This window comes from Nycticebus coucang, chromosome 6 (genome assembly GCF_027406575.1).
Source record: "Nycticebus coucang isolate mNycCou1 chromosome 6, mNycCou1.pri, whole genome shotgun sequence".
NCBI classification, from domain to species: Eukaryota; Metazoa; Chordata; class Mammalia; order Primates; family Lorisidae; genus Nycticebus; species Nycticebus coucang.
The window spans coordinates 31,309,892-31,331,289 of record NC_069785.1 but is presented as its reverse complement, the minus strand read 5'-3'; the positions used below and the strand labels follow the sequence as shown (position 1 = coordinate 31,331,289).

At 43.1% G+C, this 21,398-nt stretch overlaps 1 protein-coding gene across 1 annotated transcript; it reads left to right on the top strand.

Moving 5' to 3' along the window:
- The first annotated feature begins 3,168 nt into the window (after positions 1–3,168).
- On the top strand, positions 3,169–21,320 carry OXA1L (OXA1L mitochondrial inner membrane protein). Its single transcript, XM_053592995.1, has 10 exons — positions 3,169–3,297; positions 3,743–3,904; positions 4,616–4,829; positions 7,685–7,828; positions 17,863–17,948; positions 18,135–18,299; positions 18,767–18,871; positions 18,983–19,145; positions 20,069–20,149; positions 20,233–21,320. Exons 1-10 carry the CDS (start codon positions 3,235–3,237, stop codon positions 20,358–20,360), a joined length of 1,311 nt encoding a protein of 436 aa, XP_053448970.1. The 5' UTR covers positions 3,169–3,234; the 3' UTR covers positions 20,361–21,320.
- Positions 21,321–21,398: the final 78 nt, after the last annotated feature.

The following is a 21,398-nucleotide window of genomic DNA, read 5'->3' as shown; positions in this document are numbered from 1 at the left end:
AAGATGGAGACTTTACCTCTTTCATGTTTACATGGATGGAGCTGGAACATATTCTTCTTAGCAAAGTATCTCAGGAATGGAAGAAAAAGTATCCAATGTACTCAGCCCTACTATGAAGCTAAATTATAGCTTTTACATGAAGGCTATAACCCAACTATAGCACAAGACTATGAGGAAAGGGCCAAGGAAGGGGAAGGGAGGGGGGAGGTTAGGTGGAGGGAGGGTAATGTGTGGGGCCATACCTATGGTGCATCTTAGAATGGGTACAGGCGAAACTTACTAAAGGCAGAATACAAATGTCTACATACAATAACAAAGAAAATGCCTTGAAGGCTACGTTGAACAGTTTGATGAGAATATTTCAGATTGTATTATGCAGACATAATATCCCTTAAACAAAAGCCTAATCCAAAACAAGATCGTAACTCTCTTCAGTTCTACGAAGCCTAAAAGAGGCTTAGAAGTGGCACAAGAAAAGTTTGAAGCTAGCAGATATTGGTTCATGAGATTCAGGGAAAGAAGCCACCTCTATAAAATAAAAGTGCAAGGTCAAGCAGTAAGTGCTGATGTGGAAGCTGCAGCAAGAAGATCTAGCTAAGATAATTGATGAAAGCAGCTATACTAAAAAACAGATTTTCGATGTAGATAAAACAACCTTCTAGGACTTTCATACCTACAGAGGAGAACTCAATCCCTGGCTTCAAATCTTCAAAGGACAGGCTGGTAACTTTAAGGTGAAGCCAATGCTCATTTACTATTCTGAAAATCCTTAGCCCTTTAAGAATTATGCTCAATCTACACTGCTAGTGCTCTATAAATGGAAAAACAAAGCCTGGAAAATAGCATTTCTGTTTACAGCATGGTTTACTAAATATTTTAGATCCATTATTAAGACCTATTACTCAGAGAAAAAAGATTCCTTTCAAACTACTACTGCTCATTCTCAATGGGCCTAGTCATCCCAGAGTCTGATGCAGATGTCCAAGGAGATTAACGTTGGTATGCCTGCTAACACAACATTCTTTGTGCAGCCCATGTATCGAGGAGTAATTTCAACTTTCAAGTCTTATATTTTAAGATGTGCATTTTAGGGTGGCGCCTGTGGCTCAGTGAGTAGGGCACAGACCCCATATACCAAGGGTGCTGGATTCAAACCGGCCCTGGCTGTTGTGGCAGGTGCCTGTAGTCCCAGCTACTGGGGCAGCTGAGGCAAGAGAATCACCTAAGCCCAGGAGTTGGAGGTTGCTGTGAGCTGTGATGCCACAGCTCTCTACCAAGGGTGATAAAGTGAGACTCTGTCTCAAAAAAAAAAAGAAATGCATTTTAGGCTAGGCATGGTGGCACACACCTGTAGTTCCAGCATTACAGAAAGCTGAGGCTGGAGAATCGCTTGAGCCCAACTGTTCAAGACCAGCCTAGGCAACATATGGTGAGACCTCCATCCTGGAAGAGAAAAGGGAAGGAAGAAAGGGAGGGAGGAAGGGAGAAAGGGAGGGATGCTAGGCTTTTGCTTCAGCCTCCCAAGTAGCTTCTCCGCCCCACCCACCCCCAGCTATTTTTAGAGACCAGATCTCATTCTTGCTCAAGCTGGTCTTGAACTCCTGAGATCAAGCAATCCACCCACCTCTGCCTCCCAGAGTGGTAGGAGTACACTGTGAGCCACATGCCAAGCCAAAACTTTAATGTTTTAAAGCAACATCTTAAAAAAGAAAAAAAATCAATATATGTTTACAATAGATGTTTGCATATCAAACAAATCAACCAAAGTACTGACTGGATGGTTCAGTGAGAAAAATCAGACAAAAAAAATGTATTAAAAAAAGTATCCAATGTACTCAGCCCTACTATGAAACTAATTTATGGCTTTCATATGAAAGCTATAACCCAGTTATAACCTAAGAATAAGGGGGAAGGGGGAGAGGGATGGGAAGGAGGGAGGTGAATGGGCCCAGGGAGGGTGATTGGTGGGATTACACCTGCGGTGCATCTTACAAGGGTACATGTGAAATTTAGTAAATGTAGAGTATAAATGTCTTAACGCAATAACCAAGAAAATGTCAGGAAGGCTATGTTAACCAGTGTGATGAAAATGTGTCAAACTGTTTATAAAACCAGTGTGTGATGCCCCATGATTGCATTAATGTACACAGCTATGATTTAATAATAAAAAAGTGTATAAAAAAAAAACCTATTGATGTTTACAATAGCATCCAATATATGAAAATGTTAGGTCATACTGCTAATTATCACTAAATGTGCATCATATTTCCATGCCTCCTATCTTTAACATTTCTGTTAGGTATGAGTACATCCAAACCATCCCAAATTGGCAGTGACTGAAATCATTTCAGGCTATGGTTGTTATCATTCCCAAACTACATCGTTCATAAAGCACTCTGTACCTTAAGAGATTTTGTAAGGGTTCAAATATAATTTTTTTTCTCCCTTGGAAGACAGGAACTTCAACTTACATATCTTTAAGTATGCGTTGAGCTTCAAGTAACAGAATACCCAAGCAGCATAGGCTTAGAGACTAAACAATAAAGACCTTGAATTATCTTACACAACAAAGTCTAGAGATAGATGGTTTCAAGCGTGGCACAGCAGCTCAGTGACATCATCACCTATTCAAGTTTTTTCTATCCTTCCATTCAACTATCCTTAGCATGTCAGTTTTTTAGCTTTAGATTTGCCCCACATGGTCAAGTATTCACACAACCTCACTTAAAGAAGAGAAAATAGAAAGGTGGAGTGTCCTCTTGAAAAGTGTTCTTTTTATTTGGGAGGAAAATATTTCCCAGAGGTTGTCGTCCCTCCATTAACGTCAGACTCTCTGCAATTACAATATTATCTAAAATAAGAACATCATTAGGCGGGGAAAAACCCCAGCCAACCACAACCAAAACTGTCCTGAGGCTATTTTTAACTCAACATACGACAGTACAATCGCGGCTTTAGAGATATAGTTGTACAGTTCACACCGTACTAACGACGGCAGCTAACGTGGCTTTCCCCCGTCTTTCAATCTCCAGGAAACACCTTCGGCGCCATCTTCGCACAGTGGTCCTTTGCGTCTTCTTACCCACTTCAAATATGGCCGCCAAGCTCCGTCGTCCTTTACAATCCGATGGGCGGTGGCAACTCTGGCTTCATAACCACTTCCAAAAGGGCCTCCTCCTGCAGGGTTCCGGTTCTGAGTGCGCACGCGCGAATGCAAATCCTCTTCGAGGCAACATGGCGATGGGAGTGATGTGCGGACGCGGGGAACTTTTGCGGCTCCTGCGGCCTCAGCGGCAGGTAAGGATACCCCGGCGTCTGAGGGCCGGAGTGCTCCCCTGACCTTGTGACCCGAGCTCAGGAACAGCTAGTGCTGAGGACATGAGCAGACGCTTACCTGCTCTCGGTACCTGAGTGTCATGATCTCGGGTCGCGGGAAGGACGCAGAGGGTTAAGTTCCCAGCGCCGCCGGCTCAGCGACCTGGTTTAGTTGTCGGTTCAAGGAAACTGACCTTTCCCCTGCTACGACCACCTCTGGGACCCATGTAGGTCTGCCGGGGACCCAGGCTTGAACTCTGCGTGCACTAGGCATGCCTTCGCACGCCAGCCCTCTGCGCGGGGAAAGCAGCCATGCACTTAACTGGGGTAGCCGGGCTGCCTGCTTCTTGGGGAGAGAATGCCTGTTGTCCCCACGCTGGGACTCCTGCACTCAGTAAAGGGTTCCATCATCGTTTTGCTTGCTCAGTTCCACAGTGTTGCAAGGCTCTCGCAATGGCCCCAGAAACCGGTGACTGCGAGGCTCCTATTCGCAGCCAGTCCGTGCCGCAGTCGCCAGTGCTACGTCCTCCTCGCAGGCCCTGGTCCCCGCTGCCTCAGTACCTCTGCCATATTTTTTGCAGAAGCCCAGGTAAGAGCAACGTTAGAAGTGGAGCTTCTTGGTTTGTGTCTTTTTATTTTGTATTGGGGGCGGGGGTGGGGGTGTTGCAGAGCATAGTTTTTAGCCACACTCCAATAGCTCTCCAAATTATTAGCATCTCTGCTTGGGATGAATTTTCACTTAAGTGGGGGGAAATGATTGAAATCACAACGGGAGAGATTTTATGTTATCTTCACGATTGTGTTTGCCAGAGTAGTGACAAGCCACTTGCAGTTATGTGAGATGTGATTCTGGGTTTGTGTGTATTAGAAAAATTATAACTTGGATATCAAATACGTGATTTTGGGGATATTTTGTTTTAGAAAGAGACCAAGTGGGGTTGGGGGGGGCGGTCTTAAAAACTGAGGTTTTGGGTTTTTTTTTTTTTTAAGAAACGTTTTAATAGTTTCAATATTGGCAAAACTCATGACATTGATATTCAAATGGCTGAAGTTTAGGAAACAAGTGATACAAGAAATCCCAACATGAAGAGAAATCATGAAATCTTGCTCTAAGAGACTTCCCTTCCTGCCTAGGGACAAATATATGATGTCCTTGTTAAACTTGAATTCTGTGGACACTGTAGTTAACCTGGGAAAACAAGAGGTAAAGAGAACAGAACCCAGTACAGGGTATCATAAGGAGGCCTCACTTTCTGAATGTCTCCCCACTGAATATAACGCAAGGCTTCCTTTCACACAGGTTCAGGCTACTCCTGTTGTTCCTGCAACTCCCTCACCCGCAGCAATACCTGAGGTGGCTTCTGGAGAGACTGCGGACATAGTCCAAGCTGCTGCAGAACAGAGCTTTACTGAACTGGGACTGGGGTCATACACTCCAGTAGGACTGATCCAGAACTTCCTGGAATTTATGCATGTTGACCTGGGCCTACCTTGGTGGGGGGCCATTGCTGCATGTAAGGGGAATATACCCTGGGCAACAGTTGAATAAATGAGGACTTAGGAATAGAACCTAAAAGGTGGTGGTCTTTGAATGGATTGAGGAAATGCTTGCAGAAGTTTAGAGGTCAGAAAAGTAGATGATTCAAATGAGAGCTAGAGAGTTGTGAGACCTAGATGTACTCTACTTATTATATATTTCCCAAAGAATATTATGAAACCACTAGATCCTACAAGATTCAAGAAGTATATACATTTAAATGTGAGCATGGGATTAGAGTAAGGAGACTTTCGGTTTTTTTTTTGTTTGTTTGTTTTTTGTAGAGACAGAGTCTCACTTTATGGCCCTCAGTAGAGTGCCGTGGCCTCACACAGCTCACAGCAACCTCCAACTCCTGGGCTTAAGCGATTCTCTTGCCTCAGCCTCCCGAGTAGCTGGGACTACAGGTGCCCGCCACAACGCCCGGCTATTTTTTTTTTTTTTTTTTTTGGTTGCAGTTTGGCTGGGGCCGGGTTTGAACCCGCCACCCTCAGTACATGGGGCCGGCGCCTTACCGACTGAGCCACAGGCGCAGCCCGAGACTTTCGTTTTTTTTGAGACAGCATCTCTGTCACCCTGGGTAGAGTGCCATGGCACTATAGCTCACAGCCCCCTCCAACTCCTAAGCTTGAGCAGTCCTCTTGCCTCAGCCTATAGTAGCTGGGACTATAAGCATGTAGTCACAATACCTTCCTATTTTTTTTTTTTTTTTTTTTTTAGTAGAGACAGGGTCTCTTGCTCAGGCTAGTCTTGAACTCCTGAGCTCAAGTAATCCACCTGCTTCAGGCTCACAGAGTGCAAGGATTACAGGTGTGAGCCTGGGGACCATAGGGGATCATATTAACAGTGATGAAGCTGCCATGGTTTAGAAAAGTAGAAGGTCATGTTAGGCACTTAAACCCCCAAATTAGGAAGCCACTCACATTACTCTTGTAAAAGCTAAAACTATGCTTTGAATTCCATTTCTTCTACACCTTGCTCCATGTAGTATCTCTTCCCTTTGTGCCTTCAGTATCTTGCTCCTTGAACATATAAACATGCTCAAGCATACCCACATGTTACTTGGGAGAAAATTTATTTTCTTCATCCTTAATTCTCCTTTACCTACTATTCTTTCTTCTTCCTTTGATACCTGTTATTTAAAAGAGTGTTGTGCATTCATTAAGACTACTTTCTGGGCGGCTCCTGTGGCTCAGTTGGTAGGGTGCCGGCCCCATATACCAAGGGTGGCGGGTTCAAACCTGGCCCCAGCCAAACTGCAACCAAAAAATAGCCGGGCGTTGTGGCGGGCGCCTGTAGTCCCAGCTACTCGGGAGGCTGAGACAAGAGAATCGCTTAAGCCCCAGGAGTTGGAGGTTGCTGTGAGCTGTGCGAGGCCACGGCACTCTACCGAGGGCCATAAAGTGAGACTCTGTCTCTAAAAAAAAAAAAAAAAAAAGACTACTTTCCATTTACTCTTTGACCCTCAGCAATATGGCTTTTATTAGTTATCACTTCATTGTAACTGCCAGTGACATTATTACTAAATCCATTTTTCTTATCATTCTTGACTTTTCTGCATTAGACACTGGACATTTTGAAATCCATCTCTTGGCTTTTGTGAGGATCTTAACCTGATTTTCTTCCAATCTTTCTGACCACATCTTCACATCTCCATTACCCAATACTCTACCCATCCCTCCAATACTTTACCTATCCCTCACTTCAGACTCCTGGGCTCAAGGGATCTTCCTGTCTCAGCCTCCTAAATGGCAGGACTACAGATGCACATCACCATGCCAGGCTGATTTTTTTCTATTTTTGTTAAGAGATGGCTGTCTCACTATTGCTCAAACTGGCTTCTTTCTTTCTTTTTTTTTTTTTTGAGAGAGAGTCTCACTCTGTCACTCTGGGTAGAGTGCCATGGCATCATAGCTCATAGTAACCTCAAACTCTTGGGTTCAGGTGATCCTCTTGCCTCAGCCTCCCAAGTAGCTGGGACTACAGGTTCTCACCACAACACTCAGCTAGTTGTTTTTTTTTCTATTTTTAGTAGAAACGGGGTCTCACTTTTGCTCAGGCTGGTCTCAAACTCAGAGCTCAAGCAGGAGCTGAGGCTGCCTCAGCCTCCCAAAGTGCTAGATCACAGGCATAACCACCATACCCGGCTCAGACTGTTTTCTAAGTCCTGAGCTTAAGTGATCCTCCCACCTTGGTCTCCATCATAATGTTGATAAAAATCTAAACCTATATCTTCCACCCAAGTCTTCTCAGCCCAGACCCATGTGTATATCTACAGATACCACAAACTAAACATTTGTTGGTATGACTAGGAAATATGAAGTATAAGAAAAAGAAAAGCTAAAGCAGTGGGCTACCAGAGTACTTCTAGCTCTGGGGATTTCTAGAATAGTATTCAAACTTCATTCCTAGGAGCCCAGAGTTCTACAAAGGTACCTTTTGCTGAGCAAGGTGAAGACTAGAGCCTAAACAGTCCTATAGCCAAGCTTTTCCTTCACCCAGTACAGATTGATATGTTTGTTTTTGGTCATAGAAAAGTAGAAACCATTGATCTGGAAAAATACTTCTGTCACCTTTTTGTTTAAGGAAACAAACGGATTCCTCATCACCTGCTTAGAGAAGTTAATGCCAGACTTTTGTGATGCCAGAGCAGAAAACTGAGCCTTGAAGGAACTAAGTTATATCTTGACCTTACTTCTGGACCCCTTGGGCATGAGTTAGTGTGGAAAACACTGAAATAAGACAGACCCTTTCAGTAAGGACTTAAAAACTTTAATATTCTACTTGTAGAACTGCTTTAATTTTATTCCAATCCTAGTTTGTGTTTTCCAGGTACAGTCTTTGCCCGCTGCCTGGTTTTTCCTCTCATCGTGAAGGGCCAGCGAGAGGCAGCCAAGATCCACAACCACTTGCCAGAGATCCAGAAGTACACCGCTCAAATCAGAGAGGCCAAGTTGGCAGGAGACAATGCTGAGTGTGAGTCAATTGCAGGATGAGTGTGGGAGAGGATCACATTTTCACTTTTCCTGACATTCTGGTTAGGGAAAAGAACAACCTAAATCAGGAATTGCAGCTGGGCAAGTTCTAAAGCTTGGGCCTAATGCTTCCAGAGACTGACTAAGGTCATTTAGAAATTTCATAGGCCGGGCGGCACCTGTGGCTCAGTCGGTAAGGCGCCGGCCCCATATACCAAGGGTGACGGGTTCAAACCCGGCCCCAGCCAAATTGCAACCAAAAAATAGCTGGGCGCTGTGGCGGGCACCTGTAGTCCCAGCTACTCGAGAGGCTGAGGCAAGAGAATTGCTTAAGCCCAGGAGTTGGAGGTTGCTGTGAGCTGTGTGAGGCCACGGCACTCTACCGAGGGCCATAAAGTGAGACCCTGTCTCTACAAAAACAAAAAAAAAAAAGAAATTTCATAGGCCAGGCCCATGCCCATAGAACAGTGGTTACGGCACCAGCCACATAACACTGACGGGTTCGAACCCGGCCCAGGCCAGCTAAACAACAATGAAGAGTGCCGCGGACCGCCAGTCGAATGAGTCTCAGTCCGAGGGCTTTCAGGGCGAAACGGCTCAGGTTGATTGGAAGGTCGACGCAGGGTGAATTGACAGACTACTAGACACCACAAGTGATGATGAAAGCAGCTGTACTTTACTGATTTTTAGGCATGGTATTTATACATTTTTGACAATGTCTTACAAACTACAAAAGATATTTTTATGACTTGCTGATGCTTACAAAGTTCTTATCGAGTTTTGTAGATGGGAGTAGTCAACCGTCTTTTCTTAGACAATGTTTCTGCCCGTAAGGGGGAACAAAGGACTGCTGCTTATCAGCAGTTACTCTTTTACTTCTCTTTATCTATGTTTAAACCTTCTTTCTTTGTAAAACTGCTTTGTTCACATTTTGTATTTTTATATTTTTATATTTGATTATGATTTTTATGTTGTTAGTGAATTGATAGTGAATTATGTATATGTTTTAAGTGTATAGTGACAAAATTATAGAGAAAGCAATTTCATAGAAAACTTATTTCAAAGAAACAGTTTCAAAGGGACATAAGGTAGAGATAAGAGACCGGAGGGAGCGGGTATCTGGTAGGAACATCTTAACTTATCATCCCTGCATTCTCTTGATACATTGTTTCAATTAACTGACCTTTATGGTGGGAACGTGTTCCCTTGGAGACATCTAGTCTCCATTGTATAGATGAAGTCATGGATTAGTAAGTCATTATGTTTATTCTTAGTTTCTGAGGACATTCAAGCAACAATTAACCATTCAACTCAACAAACAAGTTTCAAACAGGTTTCAGGGTAAAGGTTATTCAGGCCTTTATGCCGCACCTCATGAATTCTTACGTTCACTAAAAGGCATGCTAGGCAACTTATGCGCTGCTGTCGCAGGCCGGGGGACCGGGGGCAACGCTCCGGGGAGCACTCACCGCCTTACCACAGTTTTTACAACGCGGACAGAGCCATCCCGCCACGGCTTGATGCCGGGGGTGCGGCATTTCCCCCTTTTTTGTTAATGAAACGTAGCTCAAAGAGGTCTTGGCGAACAGCCTTTAAGGAGGAAAAGACACAACGAAGGAGACAAGGTAACAGTAAAACAACACAGAATATTAAGCATCCAATAATGACAATAAACACAATGTACTGAATTCAGGACACAGGATTTAAAGATTTAAGATTGTCAGAGAGGGATTGAGCCAGTGAATCAAGAGAAGTGTTAGGTAAATGAGCTTCACTGATGGCAGTGATATCTTTTTGAAGAGTATGTAAATCATGTGTAATATCATTGTCCTTCCAGACACCCTGTAGATGAGCTTTAGTTTTGTTCCAGGAAGTGGACATATTATAAGGTAAAGGAGTTACACAAATAGCAGGAAAGGCAGAATGACATCTGGTTTGGAGTTTATGTTGTATAAACTTTATATCTTGTCCTAAGGCTAAAACTACTTCTTCTAGGATGTTAAGTTTTGCTTCAAGTTTATTATCTATGCTGGCTTGAGTCATTAAAGCTAGAGTTATGTTGCTGCTGAGAGAATTAACAAAGTGAGCTGTGTGAACTTCTTGAACCAAAGCAGTAGTGGCTACCGCAAATGTTGTGACTATAGAAATTAAAGCTAAAATACCGAGAATTAAAGCAGCTACAAACCTCTTAGGTCGAATTAACTGATTAACAGTATGTAAAACTTGTAAAGCAGAATTATCATACCAAGGATCATCTTGTAAATCAACAGGTAATAGTACATAAGAGGGTCTTTTAACAATTAAAACAGAATTAAACAAGCGTTCATTGAATAAATCAGTAGAAGTAAGACAATTTGTAACTTTACAAGCGGTACAAGAAATATGATAAGAGTTTTTAGATTGTGTAATAGTTAAATACTTATTTGGAGCTAAAAGTAGAGCATATGGATATCCAACACAAGTTCTTACTGACATTGCATTTGGTTTTGGCATATTAGGTTTTTTTTCTAATATTAAGTTGGATGCAGCAACAAGTCTAAATAAATCATAGTGTATTTGAGTTTTATTTTTGTCTTGAGCTACCCATATGGGCTCAACTAGACCAGGTGTGAACCATCGTCGTATTGGTTGGGGAGTACCAGACCACTGATACTGATGAAATTTATCTAATTGGTTCGAGAAATATTTATTATGATTAAAACAAGAAGTAGGAGAATAATCCCAGATGACTGTGTTTGAATTTATAGGAGAATGCTTGTTGGCAGCATTTGGGAATTCACAGGAAAGCCAAGTAGGTGTTTTAGTTAATGATGATTCCCAGAATTGATTTTTATTTCTATATTTTTTTTTACAGTTAGGGAGAGGTAATGAGTTAACAGATAAACAGGTTTCATTATAATTAGGACTTCCAATAGTTTGTAACTCATATTCCCAAACATAACGTCTATTTGCATTATGAGGATCTGGAGCATCAGTTAAAAATACCCTGTAGTTAGTAGGTAAACAAAAAGGAGGTGTGTTGTCTCTTAAAGTAAAGCAAATAGGCAAGGAGTCGGCTTTGCCAGTGAAATTAATTAAAGCCGCAGCATGATGTCTGGATTCTGAGTCAGTTAAACCTCCTAAGCGGATAGACTCATTAGAAAGAATTTTTATGGGGTCTGGGTCTAGCCAGCCCACAGGGTGTAGCAGTGGAGGATTAGGAACATAAGACCAATAAGCTGCAGTTTCTACCTTAGGAGTAGAGATTAGTGATAGAAACGCAAGAAAGTACATTGTAGGAGTTAGAGGGTTTCCTTGAGATATGAGAAGTTGTTTAGCTTGTTTCACCAGGGCACGGATCTGTGTCCACGTGGTCTTGGAGGGTTTCGGTGAAACTTCCACAGTCGTCCTCATTTGTGCAGATAGGATTTTCATCCGCCGCAGGCGTTGTCTTCTGCGCCGGGGTCTCCGGAGGAGCCGGTTTGATGAGCCGGTCTGGAATCCAGACGGGAGAGTCGGCATCCTGTGGAAATATGCAAGCATAGCCTCGTCCGGAGGTTAACAATACATCAGGGCCTTTCCATTGGCCCGATAATAAATCTTTCCAAAGAACTTTAGGAAGGGTGGCAGCCGATTGTGGCTGCCAATGGGAGAGAGCAGGGGTTAAATTGTTGGAGTTTACATTAAGGTGATTTAGGACGAATAAAGCATGGGTTAAAATATGATGAGGAGAGAAATATTTATGAGCTTTTTGTAGGCGTTCAATTTGTAATTTTAATATTTGATTAGTTCTTTCAACAATTGCTTGACCCTGAGGATTATACGGGATCCCCGTAGAATGAGAAATCTTCCACTGTATACAAAATTGTTCAAATGCTCGAGAGGTATAAGCTGGAGCATTGTCTGTTTTTAATTGATGAGGAACACCTAGCTGCTGAAAGCAGTAAAATAGGTGCTGTACAACATCTTTGTAGGCCTCGCCAGGTCTTGCAGAGGCACAGATAAAATGAGAAAAAGTATCAACAGTAACATGTACATATTGTAATTTTCCAAAACTAGACACATGTGTTACATCCATTTGCCATAATACATTGGGGCGTAAACCCCGAGGATTAACACTAAATTTTAAAGGATGATGAGTAATAGGACAGGCTTTACACTTTAAGACTATTTGTCTTGCCTGTTCTCTAGTAATTTGAAACATTTTTCTTAATGCGTTAGCATTTTGGTGATGTAAGGCGTGGCTTTCTTCAGCTTCAGCCACTGATGCCACCATAGTACGTGTTAACAAATCTGCAGTGGCATTTCCTTGGGCCAAAGGGCCAGGTAAATTAGTATGTCCTCTTATGTGACCAATATAAAATTGATTATTCCTTTGCTGAATTAAAGTTTGTAGTTTCTTTAATAAAGGTAGAATAGTTGAGGTTCCTGTTAAAAGAGCAGTTTCAAGAGCTGGAAAAAGAGAAGCAATATATTTTGAATCTGTGTACAAGTTAAACCTTTGTTTGAAATTATTAAAGGCCGAGATTAGAGCCCATAATTCTGTTTGTTGGGCAGAGGCTTGTGTGACCTCTTTAATAAGAGGAGACAGGCCTGGGCTAAAAACTACAGCTCGACCTGTAGAGGAGCCATCTGTGAACAAGGTTATTGCGTCAGACAGAGGCTGTTTGGAACACATAAGAGGAAATATAAGTGAAACTGTTTTTGTAAATTCAATTAAAGGATGTTTAGGATAATGGTATAAGATTTGACCTGCATAGCCTTGTAAGGCCAATACCCAATCATCATTATTTTGAAATAGTTGTTCCACTTGAGTTTTATTATAAGCAGTTACAATTACATGAGGATCTTTACCAAATAATTCCCGTGATTTTTTTCTTCCTTTATCAATTAATAAAGACACCAGGTATGGATAATCAGCAACAATCTTTGTCTGAACATGTGGTAAATGAATCCATTCTAAAATACCTTCCTGCCATAGGCAAGCTGTAGGAGTATACTCAGTAGAAAAAATGAGTAGAGACCATGGATTTTGATAATTAATTTGTTTAACCCTAGCTTGAGTTAAAGCCTGTTCAACAACTTGTAAAGCCTGCAAGGCTTCTGGAGTTAAATGTCTAGGGGAACGGGGATTAGAGTCTCCCTGTAAGATAGTAAACAAAGGACTAAGGGTTCCCGTAGTAATCTTCAGAAAAGGTCGAATCCAATTTATTTCTCCCAGTAATTTTTGATAATCATTAAGAGTTTGTAATTTATCTCTCCTTATTTGCACCTTTTGAGGTGCAATATAGTCAGAGTGAATCCATTGTCCCAGATAACTTAATGGTTTATCTCTCTGAATTTTCTCTGGGGCAATGACTAAGCCAAATTTAGTTAATTGTTCTATAGCTTTTTCTAGCATTAGCTGTACTTTTGGCAGCTCAGGATGAGCTAGCAAGATATCATCCATATAATGAATTATGTAAGCACTAGGAAATTGTTTTCTCAGTGCTGCTAATGCAGCCGCCACAAATTTTTGGCATAAGGTAGGGCTGTTTTTCATGCCCTGTGGTAAAGTTTTCCATTGATATCTTTTAAACGGTTCCTGTAAGTTTAGAGAAGGAACACTGAAAGCAAAACGAGGACAGTCATCAGGATGTAAATTAATAGTAAAAAAGCAGTCTTGTAAATCAATAATTATAAGCGACCATTGTTCAGGTACTGCTACAGGAGATGGGAGCCCAGGTTGAAGGGAGCCCATGTCTTCCATAATGGCATTAACTGCTCTTAAATCTTGTAAAAGTCTCCATTTGCCAGATTTTTTCTTAATGACAAACACAGGAGTGTTCCATGGACTAGTGGATTCCTCTAAATGACCTTTATCTAATTGTTCTTGTACTAAAATTTGTAATGCCTGTAACTTTTCTGTTGTTAGGGGCCACTGACTAACCCACACAGGAACATCTGTTAACCATTTTATCTTACAGGCATAGTTTTCTGCAGTGGCCCCTATGAAAAACACTGATCGTTCAGCTGATCCCCTGTAACTAGTTTCATATCTAGAACATGTAAAAGATCTCGTCCCCACAAAGTATAGGGTAGAGAGGGTAACACATAAGGTTGAAAGTAAATTTTCTTATCCTTATATTCACATAATAAATGAGATGTACTCCGCATAACACCAGAAACAGAACCTAAACCAACTAATGAAGACCCAGTCCGATGTACTGGCCAGGATTTTGGCCAGTCAGAAGCTGCAATGCAGGTTACATCAGCTCCTGTGTCCATTAACCCTTTAATAGGCCTGCCCTCAACTTTCATTTTTAACATTGGTCTATCATATAAATCATGTATGAGAGCTACACAGTCCTGATCAGTAAATCCAAATTGACCCTCTCCCCTGGCATCATGTAAGTGATAGGTGGGAAGTGGTATATATGGCAACAACAATAACTGAGCAATTCTTTGTCCCTTATGAATTTGTGTAGTTTCTACTAAAGACTTTACCATGACTTTAATTGTATTCTCAGTGTCAGAATCAATAACTCCCGGAATAACTTCAAAATGTTTGGTATAATTGGAACTGCGACCTAAAATAACACCCACTGTGCCCGGTAACAATTTTCCTTTAATTCCAGTAGGAACTAGAGTAACACCATCATGTTTAGATATAATTATGTCTTTAGAGCTGGCAAGATCAAGGCCTGCACTGCCAGGAGTTCCACGCGGGAGGTCATGAATTGTCCATTCTGGCGGTATACAATTAGTGGTAGATGTAGGCTCTAAAAAAGGTTGTACTACAGTAGACTTAGGCTCTCCCTTGGGGTCGGGGCTGGGAGAATGCCCCTCATCTAGTTTTTTGACCTATTGCCATTATTAGCATTTGCACCCTTGTCAGACAAGGGGGTTCCATCTTTATGAAACTTAGATTTACATTCATTTCTCCAGTGCCTGCCCTTCTTACAACGAGGGCATGGTCCCGGGGGTAGCCCACGAGACTTATCATTACTATTATTATTATTGGAAAACTTTTTACAATCCTTTTGTATGTGGCCATGCTTCCCGCAATTATAGCAGGTAGGTATGGCATGCGGGGGTGTACAACCAAAACATGTGTTGCTAGGATCTCTATCAAGAGCATTCTTAACATATGAACTAAATTTCTGACCCCGCATAGCTGCAGCAAACGCCATTCCCTGGACGATTGCTGGTGAGGCATCCATGCATGCTTTAATATAATCTTGTATTGTACCTGTTTTCCTGAGTGGACGTATTAAGTCCTGACACAGCGTATTTGCATTTTCCCAAGCCAACTGCTTGAGTAATAATGCTGTGCCTTCAGACGGTGGGAGCATTCTATTAATAGCTTCTTCTAGGCGAGAAATAAAGTCAGGATAGGATTCTTCCATACCCTGTTTTATGCCTGCTAAAGTTGTGCCCTTAGTACCTGGAGGAGGTATTCTGCGCCAAGCAGAAACTGCATTGTGGTTAATCATTTCTAAAAATTGCCGTGGTAGTTTAATTTGATTTTCAGAGGTGGCAAATTCATCTGTTCCTAAAAGCATAGATAACGTGGGCTGTGCCTTTCTACCTACATGTTGATTAACGCTTTCTCTGCATCTATCTTCATATTCTGTTCTCCATAAAATATAGTCACCTGGGGAAAGCGTGGCCTTGGCCGTTTGTTGCCAATCATACGGAGTAAGCCACTGACTACTGATTGATTCTACAATTTGTAAAGTATAAGGGGCAGAAGCTCCAGATGTACGGACAGCTTGTTGCAATTCTTTAAGTGTCTTTAACGACAGAGGTTCCCAGGTGGGTGGTGCCCTTTCCTCGGTAGGAAAACGTACCGGGAAAGCGAAAGTAAAATCTCCCTGCTGACGGGCTTCTCGCACCGCCGCCTGAAAGCCTATGGGCGGCGGGGGGAGACAAGGAGGCACACGGGGAAGTGGAGCCCGCAAAGTTGGCCTGGGTGTAGTTACAGGCACACGGACTGCCGGATAAGCTCGGCGAGGGTGAATGAAATCATGCATGTTATCTTTTTCATCTGGTTTAGTAAATTCATCCACCACATCCCACTCGTCACTATCCGATGAATTATCAACCGGTGGGAGCGGCGGTAGAATATTTTTGAGTGTTGGAGCTGAGGGAATGACGCCCTCAGCATTAGATATTGGCTCGGGGTCTTTAAGAGCCTCTGGGGGGACTTCATCGTAAATGGGTGCCACCTTAGTTTCAGGGCTTCCAGCCTCCGAATCAGTTTCTCTTATGAATGCTTCTAAAAAGGTATTGTCAGCTAAAAGTTCTCTAACCTGTAACCACAAAGGAAAAGCTTGTGGGGGCAAAACCTGCTCCCCATGTTCCTGCATGTAATTCCGCATTTCGCGTCCCACTCTCTTCCAGTCGGAGAGAGAGAGAGAGCCTTCCTCCAGAAACCAAGGACTAACCAACTTTATGAAATGCATAAGCTCCTCCAACCGTTTGAGAGACACATGAAAACCATTTTTTTCTAACAAACGCTGTATCATGACACCGAGCATGTGTTCCTCTTTTGCTAATGTATGCCCCATGTTGTCCTGCGGATTACTCACACTTAACCGGTCAGCCTTTACCGGCGGGACTCGAGCTCCCTGGTGAGAGTCGCCTTCAATCTGAAAAGAGAGGAAAGAAAGAAAAAGAAAGATCACCTGTCCTTCAGGTCCCTGTTCGAGGGCGCCAGCTGCCGCGGACCGCCAGTCGAATGAGTCTCAGTCCGAGGGCTTTCAGGGCGAAACGGCTCAGGTTGATTGGAAGGTCGACGCAGGGTGAATTGACAGACTACTAGACACCACAAGTGATGATGAAAGCAGCTGTACTTTACTGATTTTTAGGCATGGTATTTATACATTTTTGACAATGTCTTACAAACTACAAAAGATATTTTTATGACTTGCTGATGCTTACAAAGTTCTTATCGAGTTTTGTAGATGGGAGTAGTCAACCGTCTTTTCTTAGACAATGTTTCTGCCCGTAAGGGGGAACAAAGGACTGCTGCTTATCAGCAGTTACTCTTTTACTTCTCTTTATCTATGTTTAAACCTTCTTTCTTTGTAAAACTGCTTTGTTCACATTTTGTATTTTTATATTTTTATATTTGATTATGATTTTTATGTTGTTAGTGAATTGATAGTGAATTATGTATATGTTTTAAGTGTATAGTGACAAAATTATAGAGAAAGCAATTTCATAGAAAACTTATTTCAAAGAAACAGTTTCAAAGGGACATAAGGTAGAGATAAGAGACCGGAGGGAGCGGGTATCTGGTAGGAACATCTTAACTTATCATCCCTGCATTCTCTTGATACATTGTTTCAATTAACTGACCTTTATGGTGGGAACGTGTTCCCTTGGAGACATCTAGTCTCCATTGTATAGATGAAGTCATGGATTAGTAAGTCATTATGTTTATTCTTAGTTTCTGAGGACATTCAAGCAACAATTAACCATTCAACTCAACAAACAAGTTTCAAACAGGTTTCAGGGTAAAGGTTATTCAGGCCTTTATGCCGCACCTCATGAATTCTTACGTTCACTAAAAGGCATGCTAGGCAACTTATGCGCTGCTGTCGCAGGCCGGGGGACCGGGGGCAACGCTCCGGGGAGCACTCACCGCCTTACCACAGTTTTTACAACGCGGACAGAGCCATCCCGCCACGGCTTGATGCCGGGGGTGCGGCAGAAGAGCACAACAAAAAATAGCTGGGCATTGTGGCGGGTGCCTGTAGTCCCAGCTACTTGGGAGGCTGAGGCAAGAGAATCACTTGAGCCCAAGAGTGTGAGGTTGCTGTGAGCTGTGATGCCACGGTACTCTACTGAGGGTGACATAGTGAGACTCTGTCTCAAAAAAAAAGAAAAGGGCAGCACCTATGGCTCAGTGGAGTAGAGTGCAGCCCCATATGCCGGAGGTGGTGGGTTCAAACCCAGCCCTGGCCAAAAACTGCAAAACAAAAAAAAAGAAATTTCATGGTCCAGGTGACGAGGATGGGTGTGTGCCATAACTGATAGTCCAACCTTTAATTTCCCCTCACCCTACAGTTTACAGGGCCTCCTCAGAGATGACACTTTACCAGAAAAAGCATGGTATCAAACTCTTCAAACCTCTCATTCTACCTCTGACTCAGGTGAGCAAAAACATTTCCCCTCTTATTTTATCCTGAACCCATTAAATTTCCTCCTCTATGTTTCCTGTGGCCTAAATTCCAAAAAAAAAAATAAGTAGTGGTGATATTACACGTGGCTTTTGGTAATGGAGTTATGAAAACGTCCCCTTTGGTAAGGCATGCTGAAAGTTTTATCCTCCGTAATAGGCTCCAGTCTTCATCTCCTTCTTCATTGCTTTGAGAGAGATGGCCAACCTTCCTGTGCCCAGCCTGCAGACAGGTGGCCTCTGGTGGTTCCAGGATCTCACAGTATCTGATCCCACCTACGTGTTACCACTGGTAGTCACTGCTACAATGTGGGGTGTCCTTGAGGTAAGCCCAAGTTAGCCAAATGCCAGGCCTATACATAATAAAGTGAACTGGGGCAGCACCTGTGGCTCAGTGGGTGGGACGCTGGCCCTATATTCTGAGGGTGGCAAGTTCAAACCTGGCCCTGGCCAAATTGCAACAAAAAAATAGCCAAGCGTTGTGGCAGGCGCCTGTAGTCCCAGCTACTCGGGAGGCTGAGGCAAGAGAATCGCCTAAGCCCAGGAGTTGGAGGTTGCTGTGAGCTGTGTGATGCCACAGCACTCTACTGAGGGTGATAAAATGAAACTCTGTCTCTATTAAAAAAATAAAAGTGAACTGGGAGGGAATGGTAAGTAGTTGTGCAGAACGGTCGCCCTTTACTCCCTGGAGAAATAAGAGTTTTTAGGTAAGAGATGAGAAACAAGAGTCACTAAAATTGATGTGTTTCACTGCTCTTTTCCTGTCCATCACCTCCTACCTTTTTTTGGCAGCTAGGTGCTGAGACAGGGGTGCAAAGTTCTGACCTTCAGTGGATGAGAAATGTGATCAGAGTGATGCCTCTGGTAGTCTTGCCCATAACCATCCATTTCCCCACGGTAGGTAATGGCTTAGCATCTGGTTCCAAGGCCTTCCACTTAGCCCAGCCACTTACAAGCCAGCTGACTGAGGATGCAGCTTCTGAACACCTTCTCTGTATTCTCACCCAGGCAGTGTTTATGTATTGGCTCTCTTCCAATCTGTTTTCCCTGGTCCAAGTGGCCTGCCTCCGGATTCCAGCTGTGCGTACTGTACTTAAAATCCCCCCACATGTTGTACATGACCCTGACAAATTACCTCCACGAGAAGGCTTCATAAAGAGCTTCAAAAGAGGTAAGGCTTCAGGCTTTTCTTATGTGAAACAGGATTGGAGAGGAAATCTAAAAATAGGGATGATGGCTGGGCATGGTGGCGTGCACCTGTAATCTTAGCATTCTAGGAAGCTGAGGCAGAAACTTTTTTTTTTTTGGTAGAGACAGAGTCTCACTTTATGGCCCTTGGTAGAGTGCCGTGGCCTCACACAGCTCACAGCAACCTCCAACTCCTGGGCTTAAGCGATTCTCTTGCCTCAGCCTCCCGAGTAGCTGGGACTACAGGCGCCCGCCACAACGCCCGGCTATTTTTTTGGTTGCAGTTCGGCCGGGGCCGGGTTTGAACCCACCACCCTCGGTATATGGGGCCCGCGCCTTACCGACTGAGCCACAGGCGCCGCCCGAGGCAGAAACGTTGATTGAGCTCAAGAGTTCAAGACCAGTGTGAGCAATATTTTTCTATTTTTCTACTAAAATTTTTCTACTAAAAATAGAAAAATAGCTACTCAGGAGGCTAATGGAGGAGGATTGCTTGAGCCCAGGAATTTGAGGTTGCAGTGAACTGTGATGACATCATTATACTCTAGCCAGGGTGACAGAGTAAGATACTGTCTGAAAAAAATTAAAAAAGTAAAAGTAGGCTCGGCACCCATAGCTTAGTGGTTAGGGCACCAGCCACATACACTAGGGCTGGTGGTTTCAAACCTGACCCAGGCCTGTTAAACAACAATGACAACTACAACAAAAAAATAGCCAGGCATTGTGGCGGGCACCTGTAGTCCCAGCTACTTACTTGGGAAGCTGAGGCAAAAGCATCGCTTGAGCCCAAAAGTTTGAGGTTGCTGTGAGCTGTGATGCACGGCCCTCTACACAGGGCGAAATAGTGAGACTGTCTCAAAAAAAAAAAAAATAAGGAGGGGACTGACTGACTTGCCCTTTACACAGGCTGGAAGAATGCTGAAATGGCACATAGGGTTCAAGAGCGTCAGCAACGCATGCAGAATCACTTGGAGCTTGCAGCCAGGGGTAAATAATCCTTTCAGGTTAAATTCTGTCTTGTCTTTCTTCCTTTCCTTTGTTTATTGAGATGTTTCCTCTTCTTCCATCAGGTCCCTTACGACAGACCTTTACTCACAACCCTCTACTACAGCATGGGAAGAATCACCCTCCCAACACCCCTAACAGCATCGGTGATAAACCAAAGTCAAAGCAGCCCTGGCGTGACACACTTAGCTGATTTACATTTCCTGTTCATTCTGGCAAGAACTTTGTCTTTTCAAAGACTCATCCTCAAAACAAGACTTGACACTATGGAACTGTGGCACACAAATGTTCATTTTAAGAATGTATTCCATTTAGTGCAAGTGGCGGTTTACTAAAAAATAGAAGAAAAGAATGTATTTCATGACAGTCTTACATGGTATAAGAGACTCAGGAGCCAAGTGATCTTCCCATTCTGAGAGTTAGGAAACCTGTGTGCTATGTGCTGATTGCTGATAACTTAGGGAAGCCGGTATGTGCTTCACAAAACTGAAGAATAGAGTGTGTCGTGATTGTTCTTGCTGGACCATGGTCTTTGGAATTTTTTTTTTTTTTTTTTTTGAGACAGAGCCTCAAGCTGTTGCCCTGGGTAGAGTCGTGGCATCACAGCTCACAGCAACCTCAAACTCCTGGGCTTAAGCAATTCTCCTGCCTCTGCCTCCCAAGTAGCTGGGACTACAGGCACACCCCACAACACCCAGCTATTTTTTTTTTGGTTGTGGCCATCGTTGTTTGGCGGCCCTGAGCTAGATTTGAACCTGCCAGCTCAGGTGTATGTGGCTGGCACCTTAGCCGCTTGAGCCACAGGCACTGAGCCAGCCTTGGGAAATATCTTACTATCATAATGTTTTAACATGGCATTAAGAGCCTAAACTTTCAACCCATACATGTGTTGTTCCATCCACATTTGCTTTGCAGTCATGGAGTAACCACCTTTTTTAATCCTAAGATTACCTATAAAATATCCTTCAAGAAGTAAATGGCCAGGAGTGGTGGCTTATGCCTTTAATCCTAGCACTCTAGGAGGGGAGTGCTGAAGCAGGTGGATTACTTGAGCTCAGGAGTTTGAGAACAGCCTTAGCAAAAGTGAGACCCTGCCTCTACTAAAAATAAAACTAGCCAAAAAACAAACAAACAAAATAAAATAAAACTAGCCCAGCCTTGTGGCAGGCACCTCTAGTCCCAGCTATTCAGGAGGCTGAGGCAAGAAGACTGCTTGAGTCTAAGAGTTTGA

Excerpts from the sequence above, each read along its gene's own strand:
- OXA1L (XM_053592995.1), top strand. The coding sequence starts at position 3,235 with ATGGCGATGGGAGTGATGTGCGGACGCGGGGAACTTTTGCGGCTCCTG. Across the intron at positions 3,298-3,742 it reads TCCTGCGGCCTCAGCGGCAG|TTCCACAGTGTTGCAAGGCT; the intron begins GTAAGGATACCC and ends TTGCTTGCTCAG. Across the intron at positions 19,146-20,068 it reads CATAAAGAGCTTCAAAAGAG|GCTGGAAGAATGCTGAAATG; the intron begins GTAAGGCTTCAG and ends CCCTTTACACAG.